General features: G+C 39.2%; 1 protein-coding gene across 2 annotated transcripts in view; it reads right to left on the reverse strand.

Moving 5' to 3' along the window:
• Positions 1-21573, reverse strand: part of pgs1 (phosphatidylglycerophosphate synthase 1) — a 55068-nt gene extending 33495 nt beyond the window's left edge. For both annotated transcript variants that reach the window (XR_014875824.1, XM_085171143.1), the window contains exons 1-3: positions 21424-21573; positions 6932-7142; positions 407-484 (exon numbers count right to left, since the gene is read on the reverse strand). Coding sequence is in view for 1 of the 2 variants with exons in the window: in XM_085171143.1 (XP_085027269.1) it covers positions 407-484; positions 6932-7142; positions 21424-21539 (405 nt within the window). In the remaining variant the exon portion in view is untranslated. The remainder of the gene's footprint in view (positions 1-406; positions 485-6931; positions 7143-21423) is intronic.
• Positions 21574-21748: the final 175 nt, after the last annotated feature.

Genomic DNA, 21748 nt, shown 5'->3' on the forward strand with positions numbered 1-21748 from the left:
CTTTTTGCTGTATTTCACCCTCTCCACTGCTGCCTGTACCAGTTTGAAAAAACATGAAAAAACGCCGAATACGAGCATCATTCCAGACTGTGGTTTGCTTTGGGTTAATGTTGTTATGCTAGGCTTTTCAAGCATGAAGCACAGCAGGCTGTCACATGCCAATGCTGGTCTCCTTATACCCATAAACCCTTGCATTTTGGGGTCATTCCTTGTAGTTGGTCTGGAGTACATTTTCATTCTGAACAAACCGCGCAGTGGGCGTCCTGGAAGAGAAGTCTGACTCATACTTTCTGGCATCTCTGGCCAGTAATGGTATTGTTCTCACCTGCCTAGAACTAAATTCTCTAGTGTTGTGAAAACATAGAGACACACACGCACATGCTTGTGTAAATGCCACTTTTCTCACCAGCTCCTGCTCCAGCTGACCGGTTCCCAGATAGAGGGAGGCCATCACCACCCGCCTCTGTGCAGTCTTGATGCGAGCCTACGGTAAAAGGAGAGGAAAAAAATACAAATAAGGAATCCCAACAGTGAATGTGAGTGTAAGTCTATGTGGGCGGGAGCTGATACTAGGAAATGATAACGTATTCACAGGAGTTACATTTCCCGTAGCCACATGCAGGCACCTGGCCTAGGGCACAAGGAAAGAAAGCAGTTGTAGTGCAATCATGGGACTGACAAATAAGGAAAGGAAACAGTGTTTTTGGTGGGGAAAAAAAAAATCTCCCAACTGTCAGTAATTTTAAAAAACAAGAAAAGAAAGAAAAAAAAACCCAAAATATAAGGAATTTCATGTTTTACATTTTAGTGACATTATGAAATCATTTATAGTGCTGATGGATTGGTGTATATATATATATATATATATCTCTATATATCTATATCTCTATATATCTATATATATCTATATATCTATATCTATATATCTATATATATATATCTATATATCTATATATATATCTATATATATATATCTATATATATATATCTATCTATATATATATATCTATATATATATATCTATATATATATATCTATATATATATATATATATATATATATATATATATATATACATACACACACAGATAAGGAAGAATATCTAATGTCTTTGCTTTTTTGAGCACAGAATTTAGTCCAATACACCTCATTCATCCTGGTAAGTGGCCTGGTTCTACTGGAAGTCACTGGAAACATGACTATGGCAAAGTATGAATACCTTTTCCTTTCGTACTTTACTCTTCTCATCTTTCTACTATAAGTTTATCTGGGCCTCATCTGTCCAAAGGATGTCTTTCCCAGAACAGGGCAGGCTCCTTCTGATGATTTCTGGTAAAGCCTAATCTGGGCTTCCTGTTCTTGAATGCAATCAGTGGTGCGCATCTTTTTTGTAAGCCCTTTGTATTTACATTCACAAAACATCTCTTGACTCTGGCCACCTCCACAACTTGACTGACTTGAGAAGATGTTGTGAGGGAAAAACTACTTTCATCTCTAAACAATAAAAACAACCCTTGAGGTAAAGCTAAAAGCCTGTGCTTGAATCTCATCTTGACTGTCTCTTTTAAAATCAGCTGTGGTGGTGTACGGAGGCAAAAACTACAAAAACTGTATCATTGTTCAAAAACCAAAGGAGCCATCTGTGTATAAACTACCTGTTCATCACTAAATGGCAGACTCACACACTTAGTGACTACCTGCTGAACGCAGTGAGCCACTAGACAGCTACAGGATCAACTTTTTCCCCCTCAGAGGCCGTTAAGAGACCAAAACCAGTGAGAATATTGGGAATCTAAACATCAGCTGTCCAGAAAACCAACCCAAAATGGAAATGCAGTAGCATTTATACAGCAGTCTTCTAGTCTTACTGACCACTCAGAGCACTTTAACTTATCCATACATTCATACAGTGCTATACCTCTTATCCTTTACCACCATTTTTCTAGCTCCAAGCACCAAATAACCTAATATTCATCTCTCTGCACTGAAGGAGGAAGCCAGAAAACCTGTGAGAACCCAAGAAGGCAGAACATACAAACTCCACACAGACTCCTACCTGCCATGAGGCGACAGGGCTAACTGGGCTGCACCAACACGCTGCCTGAAATGAGTAATTATGCTGCTCTATAACTCCTGGTTAAGTAAACAAATAATATCACATAAGATAAGGAGTCACAAATCATTTATCCTTTCCCTGAATGGGAATAACGTTTTTAGGGCATTCAAAGAACTCCTTCAAGTTATCATCTAGTTAGATTCCCATATAAAAGGGTTATGAGAAGATTTTTTTTAAAAACAATGATAAATGCTTAGTGTGATTTTCTCAAACCCAGAATGATACCCTAAAATTCAAAAATTCAAATGAATCATTTCAATTTTTGTAAGACACAAAAATTATAAAACTAACATTTATTTGGTTTTGCTTAAAAAATTTTTTTTTAAATGTCAGATTTTAAAACAGGTATGATTTCTTTAAAAGATAGACTAAACCGTAATTAAAAACAAAATTCCTTTTACCATCTGTGGAGATTATTAATAACACTCAGGGCAGAAGAAATACAATGATGTTGTACAATTTGTGGGAAGTGTCCCTTTAAAGCACGCACATCTTAGTGAATAACAAAAAAAATCCTTAAATATTTCTGCACCTTAATGCAGCAAGATCTTCTTGCTTGTTTAAATACCAGTTAGACAACCACAAAAGTTCCTCTTTCTTTTGGCTTCTCATGCCACAAATATTGCGACTTGATCATTCAACTACAAGTGATGAAAACAGTCTTCTGACCGTAAGTGACGAAACCGGAAAGAGTAGATTTTGTGCCAGAGGTGATCTAAAAATACTTTCAGGTGAAAGCTTCCCAGCAATGAGGAAAAGTCAACATAATCACACCCATTCAACACATTCCGGTAACATCCTTTTAACATCAATAGCTTTTCTTATGCAAATATGACATGTTTGACCATTAAAACGCTTTATATTTCATGCACCGTTTTCAAACCTTCTAATATACATTTATATTTATAGAAGCACTATGATTGCATCTGAGCTCCAAGTGATAATAAAATGAAACAGAAATTCTTCCTAAGTAGAATTAAGAGCCAATTTCTTGCATATAACAAATCTCTTATTGTTTAAGTCTAACTGTGGATTTGCATGAAGGAGGATCCTGCCTGAAAGTCACATGGGTGACGTGTAACTTGGAAGAAAATCATGTGTCTTTGTTCTTTGAAACTTTAAATGCCCCCTTGTTCTAAGAAATATGAAAAGACTTCAATGTGGTGACGTAGTTATTTCATTAAAAAAACATATTTTTAGTAGTTGAGCTTTATTTTGATGTTTACTCACTGTGACTCTGCACACAGTGTTTCAGTTTTGGTTTATCTATTTACTACACTGTAAAAGTCAGACTTTCTTTCAGGATTATCTTATCAGAAATTTCAGCATTTTAAAAGGTGTTTCAGTTATTTTATTTCATCATTTAAGAGACTGAGGCATTTAAATTTATCATTCCTCATCCACCATCGGGTAAATAGTCTGCAACTATCATCGAAATCTCTGCACATTTTCTTCAAAGCAGTTCCCCCTCTAAACTGTCTCAACTAAGAGCAAAGTAAACTATACTTAGTGGGATGTTACCAAATACTATATAGTACAGACTGTAGCCACTGTGATGTCACCCATCGATTTGTAAAATCCTGTTTTGAAACTACAACTTCGCCATTATGGTTGTCGCCGAGTTTGATTTTACAAGATGGAACTGAGCATCTGGAACACGAGTACCAAGTTATCAGTTAACGTGCAAGAACCGCCACCAATGCTGTTTTCTTAAGCAAACGGGATCCATAAACTGAATAGTTACACATAACAAATACATAAACCTGATAATCAGTGCTAAGTAACAAGCACAAAAACAGAATCTGACTCACTAAAACTGAAGTACAGACTTTGAAAGTGCTGTTAGTAAACTTCTCTGCACAGTAATCTATATTTCTTAGGGGTGCAACGATACTCGTATCGATATTGAACCGTTCGATACAGTGCTTTCGGTTCGGTACGCATATGTATCGAACAATACAAAATTTTAAATTTATTTTATTAACTTTTCTTCTGACGATGCTGTCTGTGTTGACAGCTCAGTGGATCTGCGTTCGACTACTCCGCCTAGGCTGCACTGTCGAGCGCAGATCCACTGAGCGCAGTGCAAGCTAGCAAGACAGAAGCTAAGCTCGTTACAACATGGCAAAATTGAATCTCCCCCACCCTCATTCAGATCTGGCGTTTGGAACTATTTTGGTCTTCATGTGAAGTATGACCCTGAAGGTAAGCGTGTCATGGACAAAAGTAAAACAGTATGTCGGATGTGCCACGCAATGCTCAATTACATGGGTGGGAACTAGTGCGTTAGCGCAGTTTGCTCGTTAACGTGTTGACGCCCCATGCACGGGGCAATCTGCGGTAGCTCGTTAACGGAGATTTGCCGTGTTGTGGCGTTAACGTCATTTCAGATTAACTCTGACAGCACTAGTGGAAACACAACGAATATGACTGCACATTTACGCCGACATCATCCTAGTGCAAAGACAAGTGGAAGCAGACAAAAACAACAAGCACGCATGCTACAAACTTTACCCGAGTCATTTAGACAGCTGTTAGCACATGATCCTCCTTATGGGGACCTGATATGCTGCTGAGAGTATACCCCAGAAGAAGCGTATAGTATAGCTTTTATTTTGGAAAGAACCATTTCTCTGTAATAAACTCTCTTTTCCAAAGATGAGTGATTTCTCGATCAGATAGATTTATTATTTTATCCCTTTGTTGTTTCAGCAACATTAAATTTAAAAACTGTACGTTTGAGTTAAAATATATATTTATAATTTTAATAAATGACAAATTAAAAAAACATGAACATTTTTTTGTATCGAAAAAATATCGAACCGTGACACCAAAGTATCGAACAGAACCGTGAATTTTGTGTATCGTTGCACCCCTAATATTTCTATCTTCAATTATGTTAAAATGCTTCAAAAAGGCACCAACACCACAAACACAGTGGAGAGTTCCTAATTAAGCTGACAATTAACTCGCAATACAAACTTTAATCTTAACAAAATGTAAAGTGACAACAAGTTATGTAAAATAAAGTAATCAAGTGTTTATGGACGGGTAAATTAGTTATAAAAGATAGAACATTTTTGTACCAGATTGTAAACCGTTTGTTTTAGTTACAGCTGTAGTCGGGATATTCTAAGATGAGAATCGGTGGGGATCAGTTTGCTTTTGGAAACCAATTCCAGAAACCGCTTTTTGGCAATTCTATGTTAGCTTCATTTTTCAGCCCCAAAACCTGCAACTGTGGATTTTATGTGTGAAATATATTTCCTGGACGAGTCTCAACTTCCCAGAAGGAAATAAAGTTTGGGCACAGAGCCTACTTACAGCCGTAAATAAAAAAAACTCAACTCACATATCTCGTCTTTCTCACACTATAACTGAATGGCACCATTTTCTCCAGCATGCAATCCTTCATTTAACACTGAAAAAACAACCTGGTTCAGTATACAGTGGTCCTTGGTTTGTCGCAGGAGTTACATTCTAAAAATAACCCGCGACAGGTGAAACCCGCAAAGTAGCCAACTAGGGCTGTTCGATATAACAACATATATCGCATGACGATATAAAAACATCTATCGTTTCATTTTACGCTATCGTTTGTTTCGTGGTGTCGCAAAATAAACTGTTTACGGCAATATTTTTTCATCGTTTTGATGGTCACTGTAGTGGCTATATTAATTTCTTAAAGTTCTCTCTTTCTCTTATATTTTATATAACCACACTACTGACGGACAAGCGCCTGTTTTTATCGTTAGCAACAATGACGGTAACACCATCGCGTGTCCGCTTGTTTATGTTCCACATAAACCTTTCACAATAAAGCTCAGGATCCTGTTGAGACTTTTCAAAATAAACTGAATCACGTGAAAGAGCAGATTATTTACGGATGAGAAGTAAAAAAGAGCCGTCAGGTGCTAAAAAATAAACCTTAGACTCAAACATTAGAACAGGCTTTTCCCCGCAGCACGCCGTGTAATAAACAGTTACTTATAAAAGGTTACACACGGCAGCAGAAGGAAAGATGTCAACATCTACATTTAAAACTACAGAAACTAAAAGAACCCATTTGTAGAGGGTTAAAACCAGAATAAAAAATGAACAATGTGAGCAATGTTCCTTCTAAGCTGTGCGCATGCGCAATTGCGCACTGCTGGCACGGTCTCTGCGCACAGAAAATCTGCGTTGCGCACAAAAAAAAAAAAAAAAATCTAACCTGAATTGAAAGGCAAGCTACGGTTGTAGCCACAGCTGCCCTCGGGCAGACTGACAGAGGCGAGGCTGCCATATTGCGCCATCGGCCCAACTGGTCAACACCAGTAGGCGGTAGGGTAAAGTGTCTTGCCCAAGGACACAACGACCAGGACAGAGAGCCCGGAGATCAAACCGGCAACCTTCTGGTTACAGATACGCTTCCCAACCCCCTGAGCCATGGTCGCCCCATGGCTCAGTGTGTTTATTGTAGTGTTTATTTTAGTGTTTAAAAAGTACCTTGTTTTTCCAGATTGTTTTTACCAGAGAAATTATGTCTGGATGCCAGTTTCCTCCTCAATTTCTCGTCAGCATCAACTAAAACATGTTTGAACAATTAATCATTGTCACCTGCAATGTGGACACTGCAGCAGAGTACACAGAGAAGAGTCTACTGTGATAATAACGCTTCCTTGGTTACCTTGTGGAATTTCATAGTGATACATGTATTAAAAGTCAACACAAGTGTCAGTCTATCAAGTTTCATATTGAACAGACTAGAGCTTGGTTCTCATTTTTAAAATAACTCCTGTGTAGTCAAACCAGCTAACATGCTCTGAGACAGACCTTCATTGCCTGGTAGAATTGGTCAGGTGACGTCAGAATGTGGATGTGGGAGCCTGGCACCCGGAAGGCTGGTACATGCTCTGCCATCCATCGGAAGTGGCTGCAAAGACCTTCTGTTTGCTGGGCTCCGTCTGAGCCGGTGGGCCTGGAGACGCGATGAGGGGCTGGGTCGGTTTCAGCCAGAAGAGGGGCAAGAAGGAGCACGGAGGACCTGCAGGAAACACGGAAAGTAGAGCAGGAAACTCATTTTATGTTGATAATGATCTAATTAAAGAAAATAGTCTGATCAATTTTCTTTCATCCCCAGAGGGGCGGGTTAAAACTGAAAAATAAAAAAGGCATAAAAATCAAGTTATCAAAGAACAGACGCTCCATAACAGCTTAGAGCTCTTGTATGATTTCAATTGGTGCCTCGATCAGCTTGCAGTTCAAGGCAATCCATATGACTCGAATAATAACTTATCAATAATTAATAACTAATCTCCCATTTACACTCCACCATATTCCATTACATTTATGTATTACAGGTGATCGTCAATAGCAGAATCCCTCGAGCAAAGATTTGTAATTAGGCGGCTGCATTTGCGGTAATGTTTTTACCATAACTAAATAGATGACGTCATAATGACAGCTGTAGTGACATAGGGAACCTAAATCACACACAAAGTTTGTAAAGAAGTTTTAAAAAGAACAGTTTTCCACATCCAAGGATTTATCATTTCCTCTTGATAACCTGTAACAAACCTACTGAATATTATTTGGCTGGTGACTCATGACACCATTTAGTTTTCCATAAAAGTATATTAAACATAACATTTAATCTACATAATTTCCCATCGCTTTCAAAGGATTATGTTAATGACCTGACAGCCATTTTACAGATAGACAGCAATTATTTGATTATTAAATAACATACAGATTTATAATTAATATAATCCATCCAAGAAGAGACGCCAAGTCTTTCCTCTCCAGCTCTTCTGCAGGGACACCAAAGTTCCCGAATAATACATACATAACCGGAAGAAACCTCCGGGGCGGCCATCAGTTGGGGTGAGAGACACCTAGGCATCCTAGTCAGATGCTGAGGCTAATCAGCTGCTCTGATTGGAGATGGGGTAGGTGAGCTCCTCACCTCTTAAGTTCACTACCCAGAGCTTGTGACCTTAACTGAGGTTGGGAAAGGATCAACCAGTAAAGCGAAATTAATATTTACTCTTAATATATCTGTGTTTTAATAAGTACTTAAATTGAATACTATTCACTTGGGTTGTACAAAATTTTAGAAACACCTTCACCACTGTGAATATAAATTCTGCTTGCCAAAATTACAGAGGAAGTTATATTTCAAAATGAGTTAAAGATTGTTGCGTCAGCCACTTAACAGAAGAACAATCTCATCCAGCAGCTTCTCTGAAACGTTCAATCATTTATCAAACTCTTCCTCTGAAGGTGGACCTTATGGTGACTTTGTTATGTAAGCTGCTGCTTCCAGGAATGACGGTAAACTTTGAAATCATCATGATAGTTACACAGCATGTATTTTCCATCAAGCTACAGAACGGTGTCAACATCGAGGTTATAAAATGATTTAACCCAATCTGTATTAAAAGCTTTAAAATTGCTAATCTCAGTGTAATGTTTTGTAGTCTAAAGCAAGTGACTAGTCAGCAACACTAGAAACTTTTGCCAATCCATTTGCATTCTTCCCTTTAAAAGTGTGTATGAAAATCCAAGCTTTACATGTGGATTTCAAGGAAAATCTACTTGTTGTGGCCCAGATTACTTGTGGAGACGATCACAGGATGAGAATCATTTTGGAGGTATTGTCTTTTTGTGCCGTCTTTCAGCATCTCAAGTGTCAATGACGTCAGAGCTTTTTACAAGCACACAAACACACTACAGTAAAACTTCCTATGAATTAGGAATACCAGGATGTTACACTGGAGACAAGAGAGGACATGGCACTCGATAAATGATTAATTGAAATCTAGCAGAGAATTCTGCAGCAGCACAGATGGTGGTACAAGTATAAGATCCAGGGGAGCAAAAGTTTAACAAAAAAATCTTATTTTAAGCCAAAATCAGCAAATTTCTTTCTTTTTTTTTCAAATCAGGTTTAACTCATGATATTATACATGGAGTTATTATGTCCCAGTGGCCTTTGAAATAAAGATAATTTACATAATGCTTCAAAATAATTCCTCAGTAAGTGCATAAAGTTGTTATGAAGGTGGCTGCTGAGTGGTAAGACTCACTTCTACAAGTACTCAGAGTACACCCAAGTCCCCATTTATTAGGTACACCAGGTCAAGTCTAATTAAAAAGCACAAGAAGTTAAATTTTTAATCCGTTTCAGAGAAGTGCTGAAATCACTTTTCACTGATTTCATCACTTTTGTGAAAGGGTCTTTGGGTTCTGTCACGTTATACAGACAGTTATTTCTGTTAGCCTTTTTCACGGCCATAAAATAGGGAGAGGAGATCATAGAAACACCTGTCAGTAAGAAGGACTGCTACTTCATTATTTAAACTGGGTCACCAATAGGGATGGGTATCGTTTAGGTTTTATCCGATACGGGTGCCAAACCAGTACTTTTGGTGCTCAAACCGGTGCTTAAAGAATGGAGAACACAAAATTGGTCCAAAAACCTCTCATGTTCAGCTGTTTTTTTCTAAAAAGATAACAATGTTAGCCTTTTCTGCAGCTATGGGGCATATATGGTATCACTCTTGGCTGGAAGCAGTGCTTAAACAATGGAAAAAACACAAACTTTGTCCAAAAACCTCTCATGTTTAACTGTTTTCCACTTTTTCTTTGGTCATTTGAGCCTTTTTGGCCAGGGTGAAGGGAGTATCTGCCATCAAACAAGAAGACAGCTGCATGTGGCTATGATGATGTTTGCTAGTTCACCTTACATGCATTAATGTAATAACGTGGTTAGCCTACTCAACGTAAATTACACACGAACAATTGTGTAATTGTTCGCTACTCAAGCAGAGAAGAACGGCTGCTGCTGCCATCATCATCCGTCATCATTTCTGCTACACTGGCAGGGCTAGGGGCCAGGACTCTCCTCTTCGGGTTTTTGGGGGATGTTGCAAACTCCGGGTCCGATAACAGGCACCTCACCCACAGTAGATGTGCTCGGTGTGAGGTCTCGCAGCAAGCTACCAAATACGGCGCATTTCTCGGCTTTTAAAAAAAACGCTATGCGTCGCCAGGTGTTTCATCGGATTTGAGGTGTTACCTCCTTTGACAGTATCACAGTATCAGCTTAAAGCACTTGTTGCAGGCTGCTGAGTTTGCATCTTTTGCTGTCAAGTACAGCCAGACTTTTGACCGCTTTGCCTTGGGCATTTTTAATCTGTAGCTCTGCTCTAAAAGAACGTACGTACCTGGACCCGCCTACTATCCTCGGAAGTGTAAAATGATTGGCTAGAATCTAAAGTGTATCACAGCTCAGGGAAAAAAAAAAAAAAAGCACCGAAAAAAAGCACCGAAATGTGCGCTGCTTTTCGGTCTGGTTACTACCGTTTATGACAGAACCCGGTACCCATCCCTAGTCACCAATCTGCATTTTATTTTCCAGTGGACACCTCCCACAATTATAAAGCCAATTTAATGTTTTTAAAACATTCTCAGGGCCAAGAAAATATTTTTTTTGTAGTGATGGCATCAAAATGTGGAATATATGAACAGAGAATATACTTAAGTATAACTTGCAGCTTGCCAAAATAAACGTTTTGGCTCAAATTCACTTCAGTTGCAGAATCATTTGAAACTGGCACAAAAGGAAACGTATCAGTGTCGGTGTTTTTTGGAAACTAGAGCTCATTTTGAAGTTGAAGCCAGCAGCTTGTTTCAAGAAGGTTGGAACAACACAGGAAAATGTCAAAACACACCTGGTGGATTCAGGACTTACAACGATTGTGCCATACATACTGGTTTGCATTTCATCTCAGCAAAATCCCTTTTCTATACTTTTGCTACTTCATTAGAGTCCAGATTTGCTTCCAGCCAGGCTGGGGAATGAAGAGTTCATTTCACATTTGTTTATTCTATTTAATCAGCTGAGTGCAAATTCCAGTTCAAGGAAATCTGCTTCACCCTCTGAGGTCTTAGGCTACGTTCACACTGCAGGTCTTAATGCTCAATTCCGATTTTTTGATCAAATCCGATTTTTTTGTCTGCTTGCTCACACTACAAATAAAATGCGACAGCAAACGCGCTCTAGTGTGAACGCTCAAAGCGGCCCGCATGCGCAAAAGAAGGCGTCACACACAACGCGCTCTGTTTAGACCCAGACCAAACAATATTGTTTGACTGATGGCCCTTAATATAAAGACTTCGGACTTCACGTTTCCCAATTTTTGCTTTAAGTTATTTTGTTATTTACATAATAATGTAAATAACCTAATAATGATCCTTATTGCTGTTTTAGAGGAGCGGTGCTTCAAAGGATAGTTGCAGATTTCTGTCAGAATCTGCAGATTATGCAGTACAAATAAAATGTTCACGTTGTCTTCCCAACAGTTTCACTGACATCTACACGGGATGGCCAGGAAGCGTTCGCGATGTCTTCTCAGGCGCTGATAATTGGCGTCTGTCTTGTGTCAGTGACGTAAAAGACGGATTTAATGCGACATGACCGTTCAAACAGCAGTCGCTTTCTAAAACATCGGATATGTATCGGATTCAGTACCACATACAAAAGTGACCCAGATTGGATTTGAAAATATCGGATTTGTGCCGTTCACACTGTCACACCATGATCGGATATGGGTTGCATAGGGTCAAAAAAAATCGGATTTGATGCGCTTTCGCCTGCAGTGTGAACGTAGCCTTAAACAGGTGCTATAGTTTTCATTTGGGTCCACTTGGGTCTCAGTGCTGTAAAATTCATCATCGGACTTTGTGGACTTCAAATAAGTGCAGCAGGAATGACTACTCATGTGTGGCATCTTCTGCATCTGCAATAGTTTATAATTTATCATTGGTTATGAGTCAAACCCTCAGCTATCATGATCTGCTTTTTTTTTTATTGTTTTCAAAGATTTTTCAATAAAACAAATGCTTTCTTGAGCAGAGGGACCTTGCAGGCACTGCTTTACCAACTCTTTTCTAGGTGACTACAGTCCCAGCTGCCATTAGATCATTCACAAGTTCCTCCCGAGTTGTTCTCCTTCTGGTTTGACACTGTTCTCATTATCATTGAAACTCCATGAGGTGAGATCTTGCGTGGAGCTCCAGACCTAGGGAGCTTGGCAGTTATTCTATGGTTCTTCCATTTGCCAATAATCACACTAACTGTTGTCACCATCTCACCCAGCTGCTTGGCGATGGTCTTCTAGCCCATTCCAGCCTTGTGCACAATCTTGTCCCGGACATCCTTGGAAAGCTCTTTGGTCTTGGCCATGGTACAGTTTTAAATCTGGAGAAATTAGTTTCTTCTATGCACCGTTGTCTTTTACACAGGTAACAAGCTGAGAAGGCTCCCAGCTCGTTACCTGTATAAAATACACCTGGGAGCCAGAAATCTTCCTCATTGATAGGGGAGCAAATGCTTATTTCCTTCATGGAAATACAAATTCATTTATAACTTTTTTGAAATGCATTTTTATGGATTTTTTTTGTTTTTGTTCTGTGTCTCACTGTTCAATAAACCTACCATTGAAATTATAGACTGAACTTTCTTTTGTTAGTGGGCAAACTGACAAAATCAGCAGGGGTTCAAATACGTTTTTTGACTGTACACTTTGCACTTATTTACATTTGGTAATATATTTTATGGATGAATAAAAGTAAGTTAAAAAAAGTTATTGTTATGATGTTTGGCATAACTGAAAGTACATGCAATATCAACCATCTAATCTGGTAAATTAGTAACACGATTGTGTATAAAAAAAATTTGTTTGGCAGAGTCTTTGAGAGGTACTCAAAAGCCACTCTGTGAACGACTGTGTCTAAGAATAGCTCAATTTAAGAACAAATCAGTCAAACATGACTAATCAAAGCTAAATTTCAGGATTGACTGTAAAGCCCTTTACAACCCTTAGTAGTCTGATTTTTTGTAAGTAAAAAACAAGATTGTTTTTTTCCTAATGAATCACTGACTGTTGATAAAAATCTGAGAAAACCCGTAAAACATGTACAACATGTCGGATGCTTATCTGATGAAAATATTGAGTATGATGGAAAATAATTCATGGCTGCTCAAATAAGAGTTGTATTCCGGATCACAGATCTGTGGGAAGATGCAACCCTTCCTCTGCTTTTTTTTGTCTGCAGCCTACATTCATCCCAAAGATGCGGCTCTTTTGTGCTTCTCACACAAGCATGCAGTCTGACAATGCAAACACGTTAAAATAATTACAGGGTGGAGTGTTAACCTCAGGCATGCTTGCAACACTTATCGGCTAATTGTCAGAAGTCCTGGCATTCCTTTACATTGTTTACAACCTTAAATTAAACAGAATACAAATACACGGTTTTGCTTTTGGAATTTGACATATATAGATATTTAGATATAGATACATATTTAGATATGTAAATAAATAATAATCAATAAAAGCTACAGAGTCACATTAAAGTAGCTCAGGTCTTCCTTCTGCTCAGCTGAACTTATTGGGCAAACACAGAGGAGGGATTTCCCCATTACTTGTGATTGGAGTCTAATCATAAACACACAAGAGTGATAAAAACATCAAGAAAGATAACTTCCTCATTTCTACTCATCTTACTCCAAATTATCTCCCTCCTTTTACAGCGGTGCAAATTACGAACGTTATCAAACGGAGCACATCAAGCTCAGTGATTCAGCTCTGTTGTGTGACTCAGCTGACAGAAAGCCTTGACAGTTTTCTGTAAGTTGTAAAAAGACAGAATGGTGTGACAGAGGAAATAAAGATCACACTTTACAATTAATGTTCCAACAGAGCCATATAAAAATATCAACTTTCAACTCATGTTAGGGGGACATAAAAGTCTACAAAAATAAAATAAAACAAAGTCAAAGTCTATTTATTTTAAAGGGCAGACATAGGAGGGGCATATAATCACCGCGTGTCTTCTAAATAAAAGAATTACATAAGCCATCTGATGACTATAGCAACGATGGAGTTAACTCCCTTTGGTTTAACAGAATTAGAGGCTATGCTAGCAATGCAAGGCTTTAGCTGTTGACTTCAATGAACAGAGGAGCTGTTCAGTTCGCCGTGTGTATCCACCGCATCTGATTTGCTTTAAAGCATGTGACTTAAAAGTCTTTGTAATTTTAAAGGACTTACATCCTCATTCTTGTCAACTGATCCACAGCCTATTCATTCAGCAAACAGGAAATGCTACTTGTTATATTTTAGACCTCGTAAGATGTAAATCCAGAACTTGCAGAAGAATCATTAAGAGAGTCCTACTGTTAGGCTTCAAATACTACAAGAATCAGCCAAAACACTAAACGTACTGAAAGGTGAAGAGGTGAGTAAGACGAAGAGCTCCGAGAACTGATGCCACAGATACTAATCCAACTTAGCGTAAATGGGACGTGGTGGAATGACCAACCACAGTAGACAGTATAAGAGATGGACACAGCCACTATGATGTCACTCATGGGTTTTGGGCTCCATATCTTAAAGCCATAGCCACTGCTATGTTGGTCTAGAGCAGGGGTGTCAAACTCATTTCACATCATGGGCCACATACAGCCCACTTCTTAAGTGGGTCGGACCAGTGAAAATCCCCTTTCTGTCAGTGTAAAGACATTTAACTACACACATTCGATATAAGAAAAAGCAGTGCGATGTCAATAGCACAGCTCTTTTTTTCTACATGATAAAGAAATGCTGCTGTGGTTAATGAAGATTTGTAAAATTAGAGAAAAGGTCCTGGTAGATCATTTTCCAGATTCTCCTATAATTACAAAACTGATTTATTCACAGATATATTTTTATGTGGACCCTTTAAAAAAAACAAACAAAACAAAACCCCCAGACATTTCTATAGTCAATAGTCAAAAAATGAACTTTTCGGTCATTTAAATGTTTATCTATTACTTAATTACTTTGTTGTAGTATTAACGGCCGTGGGTGATGTATTTATCAGTAGAAAAAGCTGTAAAACTTATGAAAATGCAGTAAAAACTTCAAAATCTATGCTCTACTTGACATTTTCTAAAGCCGTCCAGTGGGGCAGATTGAAGTCTTTACTGGCCCCCAGGTCTTATGTTTGACACCACTGGTCGAGAGGTTGTAAGATACCAGCAAGATGAATTCAACAACTTTGACAGTATAGAAGACGGACACAGATTCCACATCAGAACAGTGAAGCCAACACTGAAGTGCTTTGATAAATGCTTAGCCAATGAGCATGCAGTTTCACAGCCAGATCCACCCATCGCTCGTCACATCCAAGTGAAACTGAAGCACAAATTTATGTACAAAATGCACCAACACCATAAACTTGGTGGACGTCCAGTTGATGCAAAAAAGCTTCTTACTAAAGATGCAAGCAGACAGCTGCCACTGTTGGCACACCTGTCAAAGTCAGTCACATCGCCAGCTTTAACGCTTGCGATTATCAAAATCGATAAGTCTTGAAAAAAAGAAAAGATTCAAATTTAAATGAAATCACTCACAGTGCAGTATCGAGACATAAAAATGCTATTTCATGTTGTATAATTAGGCATGTTAACATAGGAAAATGCCTAATTTGGGGAATGACTCACTTTCGTAAGCACTCTCACCCAGCCATTAGAGGAACTGCAGTTTTTGCCACTTGACTCCCACATAACCTGTAGGTCCCCAAGAATCCCTAAAAATGTTGAACATGCCAAACATTTCAAATAATGAAGTCAGAGTATCCCTGTGAATGAAAAAGTCTCAATAAGGCTTCAGAATGCCCTAAGCACTTGTTATTTTCTACTTTTAACGCTGTATTGCATCACAGCGAGAAACATCTCTCAGGTACACAACTCTGTGTGAATACAGAGCTCCACCCCTCTTGTCAAACCTTGTGTTTGTGAAGGGCAGCCAATCAGAAGAAAGGCACTGACCCTAAAAGTATACGTGCTGAAATGGCTCGTTTTAAACAGAGGATAAACTGAGATTCAGCACCCAGACCCAGATAGGATAAATAGTAGAGGTGGGAATCACCATACATCCCACGATACGATATTATTGCAATTTTTAAAAATATTTTGCGATATTCAGATTCTGTACATAAAGGTAAACTTTATCGATATTCATTTTATCTAATATCAAAGTCTCACACTCAGTCTTTGTCTCATTTCAGTTTTATTGTTGACAAACTGAACGGTTTGTATTACAGTCTAGTCCAACTTAACTGAATGCAACCATCTGGTACAATTATAGCTATTCTGAACTATGCAGTTTATGAAAACTATGCAGCCCATTCAGGAACTGAAGAATTTGAAAGTAAATTAAAACAAAATATAATTTTACATTAAATAAAGTTTTAAACTTAATTAAAATAAAACATATCTTAAATTAAAATAAGTAAACTGTCATGTTTATTGCTGCCAAAAAAAAAGTTAAACACATTTAGACAGTGAAGGAATGTCAGGATTCTTGCTCAGAAAAAGGATCAACATGCTCTGACGTCAGAGCACAAAAACCTTTTTTGTAACAAAATATCGATTTCTGCAGTCCCTGTATCGATACATTATTAGCAAACAAAATATCACGATACTACACAGTATCGATTTTTTCCCCCACCCCTAATAAATAGAGATTTTTTTTGTTTATTTATTTTTTTAAACTGTAAATCAAGTAAAGCCACTCCAGTAGAAGAATAAAAAATGAGCCCATCTATGTTTTGGTTATAATACTAGGGACTTGTTACAGCATGTGTGCACAAAGTCCAAAGTTCTAGCATTCATAAAAGAGCCATTCCCAAACTGCTGCCAAAAAAGCATGAAAGCAATATACTATGGAATGTTCGTTTTTAAATTCCACAAACTATTTCCTTCTGGGAAGCAGACTCGACCCAGGAACTACAGTTCACACACAAAAAAAAAAAGTAATGAGTGTCTACACTAAGTTGTAAACCTTCGGGGTTAAAAAAATGAAACCAGCAGAGAAGTTGCTCTAATTTTCTAACTTCAGTCACAACAATAAGTTTAAAGCCTGGCACAAAAGATGATTTGGGGGTTGTAGTTACTCCTTCATATCACTGTACAGCTGTATCATTTTAAGGCTTAAAGTTAAAGTCATGGCTTTGATAGACAGGTGCCCTGTAGCACTTAGTTGTTTGCTGGGTACCTGTATCTGTAAGTTGTGGAGTTTAAGCATGCCAAGCAAGCAGCATCTATAAGTGCACTTATAGATCTGGTGTTTAAATGCACTTACACATTTAATCGAACAGTATAATGTACACAAGAGTGACAAAGGGCCTGCACTTGTGAAATTTATGTTTTTGGGCAGGGATAGCTCAGTAGGTAGAGTGGTGGCCCCATGATCGGAAGGTCAGGGGTTCGATTCCCCTGAACACCTACCCTGAGGTACCCCTGAGCAAGGTACCGTCCCTACACACTGCTCCCCGGGCGCCCAATGGCTGCCCACTGCCTCACTTAGTGAATGGGTTAAATGCAGAGAGGAATTTCCCCACGGGGATCAATAAAGTACACTTTCTTCTTTCCTTCTTAAATACGCCACGCAATAGTCTTCCCCATGAGAATCCTGCAGATCCAGAGATTTATTCTAAAAACTGTACACAGGCAAGCTGCTCATCATAGCAGGATGGAAAGAAGAATGTCCCCAACTTTTTCAGTCAATGTCTTAAGGCACGAAGATGACAGCCAAGTAATCAGGCTGAATTCTTCACATGGTACAATTTTCTTTTTTATCTTCTTTTGAAACCATCCCTCAAAGACTATTTATAATAGAGCCACTAAGTCAACACGAATGACTGCTGGGACACCCTAAAACCTGTTTACGTCCCCTACAGGGAATACAGTTGTTTTTAAATTTCTCAGCTTTTCCTGTTCTGTCAAGTGAAAAATGACTGAAGTGAAAAGGTCTATTTTCTGAAGTCTAAAGACGACTCAGGCGTGTCACTCCACGTGTTGATTTGAATAGACCCCAACAGCTGCTTGAGTTTAGTTGCAGCTGTGTGCTAGCTGTCACACAACAAGACTGGAGTGAAGGTGGGTGTCAGAAAGGTGTAGTAGTTTAGTATTAGTCACATGCAACGTCACAAAACAACCACAGCACAGCCAAGACTTGTCTTAGTTGACCTAACACCACAGGTGAAAACAGTGCTTCACCCTCTGTACTAGCGTGTGACGCAGAAGGGCGTGTGAGCCGTGGGTTGCCGACCTCTGATCTAGATAGTAACGGCTGCATGGTTACTATCTAGACGGATTTCTCAAGTCCATTTAACATGATCCATCTACTGCGGCTGAGAGAGAAGCTACAGGAAATGTAAGTAATCATGTCCACCATCTCATGGATTGCATACTACCTGACACACAGTCTGCAGTATCTGAGACTTTATGATTTGTTGAGGTGCCATACTGGAGCTCCACAGGGAATTGTGCTGTTTCACATTGCCTTGTACACCTCAGGCTTTTCAGTAAAACTCAATGTACTATGTTATTAATAATGGGAGAGAGGAGGAGCACAGAACACTAGGAGATTATTTTGTGGAGTATTCTGGGAGGAATCATCTGCTTCTGAATGTGAATAAAATCACATAGACTACTGAAAAATGAGTACGGCTATACAACTCCTGTCTATCCTGTTGATGTGGTGGAGGAGTACCTGTGCGCCCGGGTTTCCACATCAATAACAAGCTGAACTGGAAGCCCAACACAGAGGCTCTAAACAAGACGGAGAAGAGCAGCAGTGGTGGGTGCCAAAAAGAAAAAGAAAAAAGAAAAAGACAACATAATATTGCAATATTCCGTGTGGAAATATTGTGTCAGTACAGGCACACTAGATATACTTATTTCATTAGAGGGCTAACCATTCTGCAATAACGTTAGCCAAGGAAACTTAAATGAACTGAACCGAAAAACTATCCAGCAATCGACTGATTGCAACTTGTGGTAGGGCTGTGCAATATGACCAAAATCTCATATCCCGATATAAGAATTCTATCGTTCCCGATAACGATATAAATCACAAAAAAATTAACATTTTCTGTAAATTCTGTGAATCGGGCAGCTCGACTTGCGGGAAGTGTTTCCAGCTGCGCGTCATGTAGCTGGAGTCGAGTGTTTTAACCGATGCATGAAACTATAAGTTGTAACAGCCACCGTTTTCTTTGTATTTATTACACGGCGTGCTGCGGGTTGCCTGTTCTAACGTTTGAGTTTAAGGTTTATTTTTTAGCACCTGGCGGCTCTTTTTTACTTCTCATCCATAAATAATCTGCTCTTTCACGTGATTCAGTTTATTCTGAAAAGTCTCAACAGGATCTTGAGCTTTATTGTGAAAGGTTTATGTGGAACATAAACAAGCGGACACGCGAAGGTGTTGCCGTTCGCGTGTCCGCTTGTCCGCTTGTCCGCTAACAACAACGCATAAAAACAGGCGCTTGTCCGTCAGTAGTGTGGTTATATTACATATAAGAGAAAGAGAGAACTTTAAGAAATTAATATAGCCACTACAGTGACCATCAGAACGATGAAAAAATATTGCCGTAAACAGTTTATTTTGCGACACCACGAAACAAGCGATAGCGTAAAATGAAACGATAGATGTTTTTATATCGTCATCCGATATATATCGTTATATTGAACAGCCCTAACTTGTGGTCACTAATGGTTGCCCAGAGCTTGAGGACGTTGTGCACTCATGATCACTTGCACAGGTCGCCCGATTGGACGCAACTGTCTGCAAACAGTTGCAGTGTGACTTAGACTAACTGCAGTTTTTCTGACAGATTATTGAAGGTTTATAAACAACTGCCATCTATTTTTCTATTATCAAAAACAGACTGCATGTAATTACCAAGTAGACCCCATTCAATTGCCCACTGATAGCAGACTCTCTCATGCCAACATTTATGACAGGTTTTAGTGACAGTGTTCGTATGCTTTACAAGCTTATTTTACAGCAAAAATAACTGAAGCGAGATAACTTCATCTTACTGAATTTTGAGGACATAATTTGCTGTTGAAAATTACAATATATGTTAGCTTCAATATACTCAGCATATTGCAAAAAGTTAAAATCAGAATAATATTGTATCATTAGTGAATTATCGTGTTTGTAGCGTATCGTGGGGTGTCTTGTTACTCCCAAATCTAACTAGCTAGTTCTACTTCATCACAAAGCTGAGAGCCTTTAAAGCTGGGGTCCCCAATCCCAGTCCACGAGAGCCTGTGTCACTGCAGGTTTAAAATCTCATCTAAAACCTGCAGGGACACCAGCCCTCGTGGACTGGGATTGGAGACCCCTGCTTTAAAGTGTGCTGCTAAATAATGGGCATGCCACATGTCAGAAGCCAATCTTATAACACGTGTTATAAACCTTCTATAATATACTATATCCATCTGAGAGAGAATCACCTGTCAGATATTAATAACAGTGTATTATTGTTATTATTATTATTATGTTCACACAAAATATTGTGATCTGAAGGGAGAGCAGGGAACAGCTGGAGGACAGAGTGTTTCGAGAGTTGGAGACAGATGGAAAGGTGAAGATGCAAGGAGTAGAGGTGGTAAAGGCGGATGAGTTGGTCAACCATCCAAAGCAACAGTCAGTGCATGAGACAGGTGCAGCAGGTGGAGAAGATTGCCTGGGGTGATTTTTGAGGAGGATAGCAGTACGAGTGAAAGGGAAGGATTAGAAGGTGGTAGTGAGACCTGCTGTGATGTGTGGTTTGGAGACGGTGGCACTGACCAAAAAAAAAGAAGAAGACAAGAGGCCGAGCTGGCACTGACCATGATGGACAAGATTAGAAATGAGTATATCCAACAGACAGCTCGGATTGAGCAGTGTGAAGACAGGGAGACAAAGCTGGGCTGGAGGTCGATGCTAAAGATAGGGTGAGATGAAGGAAAATGATCCGCTGTGGCAACCCCTAAGGCCGAAAGACTATCATTATTACATCATAAGTTCAACTGCTATTTCCAAAATAAAAAAACAAATAAAACATAGCTGGTTTCTTATTCGTTCTCATGGTGCACTGCGTGTCAGTTATGAAAACTTGCCCATATGGTTAGCTGCTGTTTGCTGAGTCTCGTGAAGTTCATTACTGGATATTAATGCGCTAAATGTGACTCTAACTATGGTTATCATTTGCTGTAAACGCGTTATTTTCACTCGAAATAAGTCGGGGTTGGTGGCCAGACATGTTCACGTATAAAGGATTTTAAGACTTCGTGAAAACAGAGGGTCAAAATATTCGTGTGCATGGGTGCATTAGCAAGAGCTACACTAGCAAGGCATGCTAGAGGTGAGAAAGGCGCTAAGAGAAGTGACACTACAGCGGCAGAAAAAGCGCACTTTTGTCCTCGTGTGTCTTACCCTCCTCGCCGGTCCCGTGCACGGAACACCCGGTCAGATATCCGGGTAAAAACCCCAGCTATGGCCGGTGAGTACACGGAGTACACCAGCCTCCTCCAGGACATGGGAGCCGCCATTGCTGCAGCACTGCGAGTTTGAAAAAACTTTATAGACACGCCTCTCAGTTCACAGACACAGACGCTTTCTACACTGTGCAGTACACAAGATTGTAGTGACAGCTCAAACCGTGCCAAGCAACTTCAATTCAGTTCAATTCAGTTTTATTTGTATTGCTTCAAAGCACAACAACATTTGCCTGAAGGCGCTTTAAACTGAAAGGTAAGGA

Source organism: Neolamprologus multifasciatus, chromosome 8 (assembly GCF_963576455.1).
Source record: "Neolamprologus multifasciatus chromosome 8, fNeoMul1.2, whole genome shotgun sequence".
NCBI lineage: Eukaryota > Metazoa > Chordata > Actinopteri > Cichliformes > Cichlidae > Neolamprologus > Neolamprologus multifasciatus.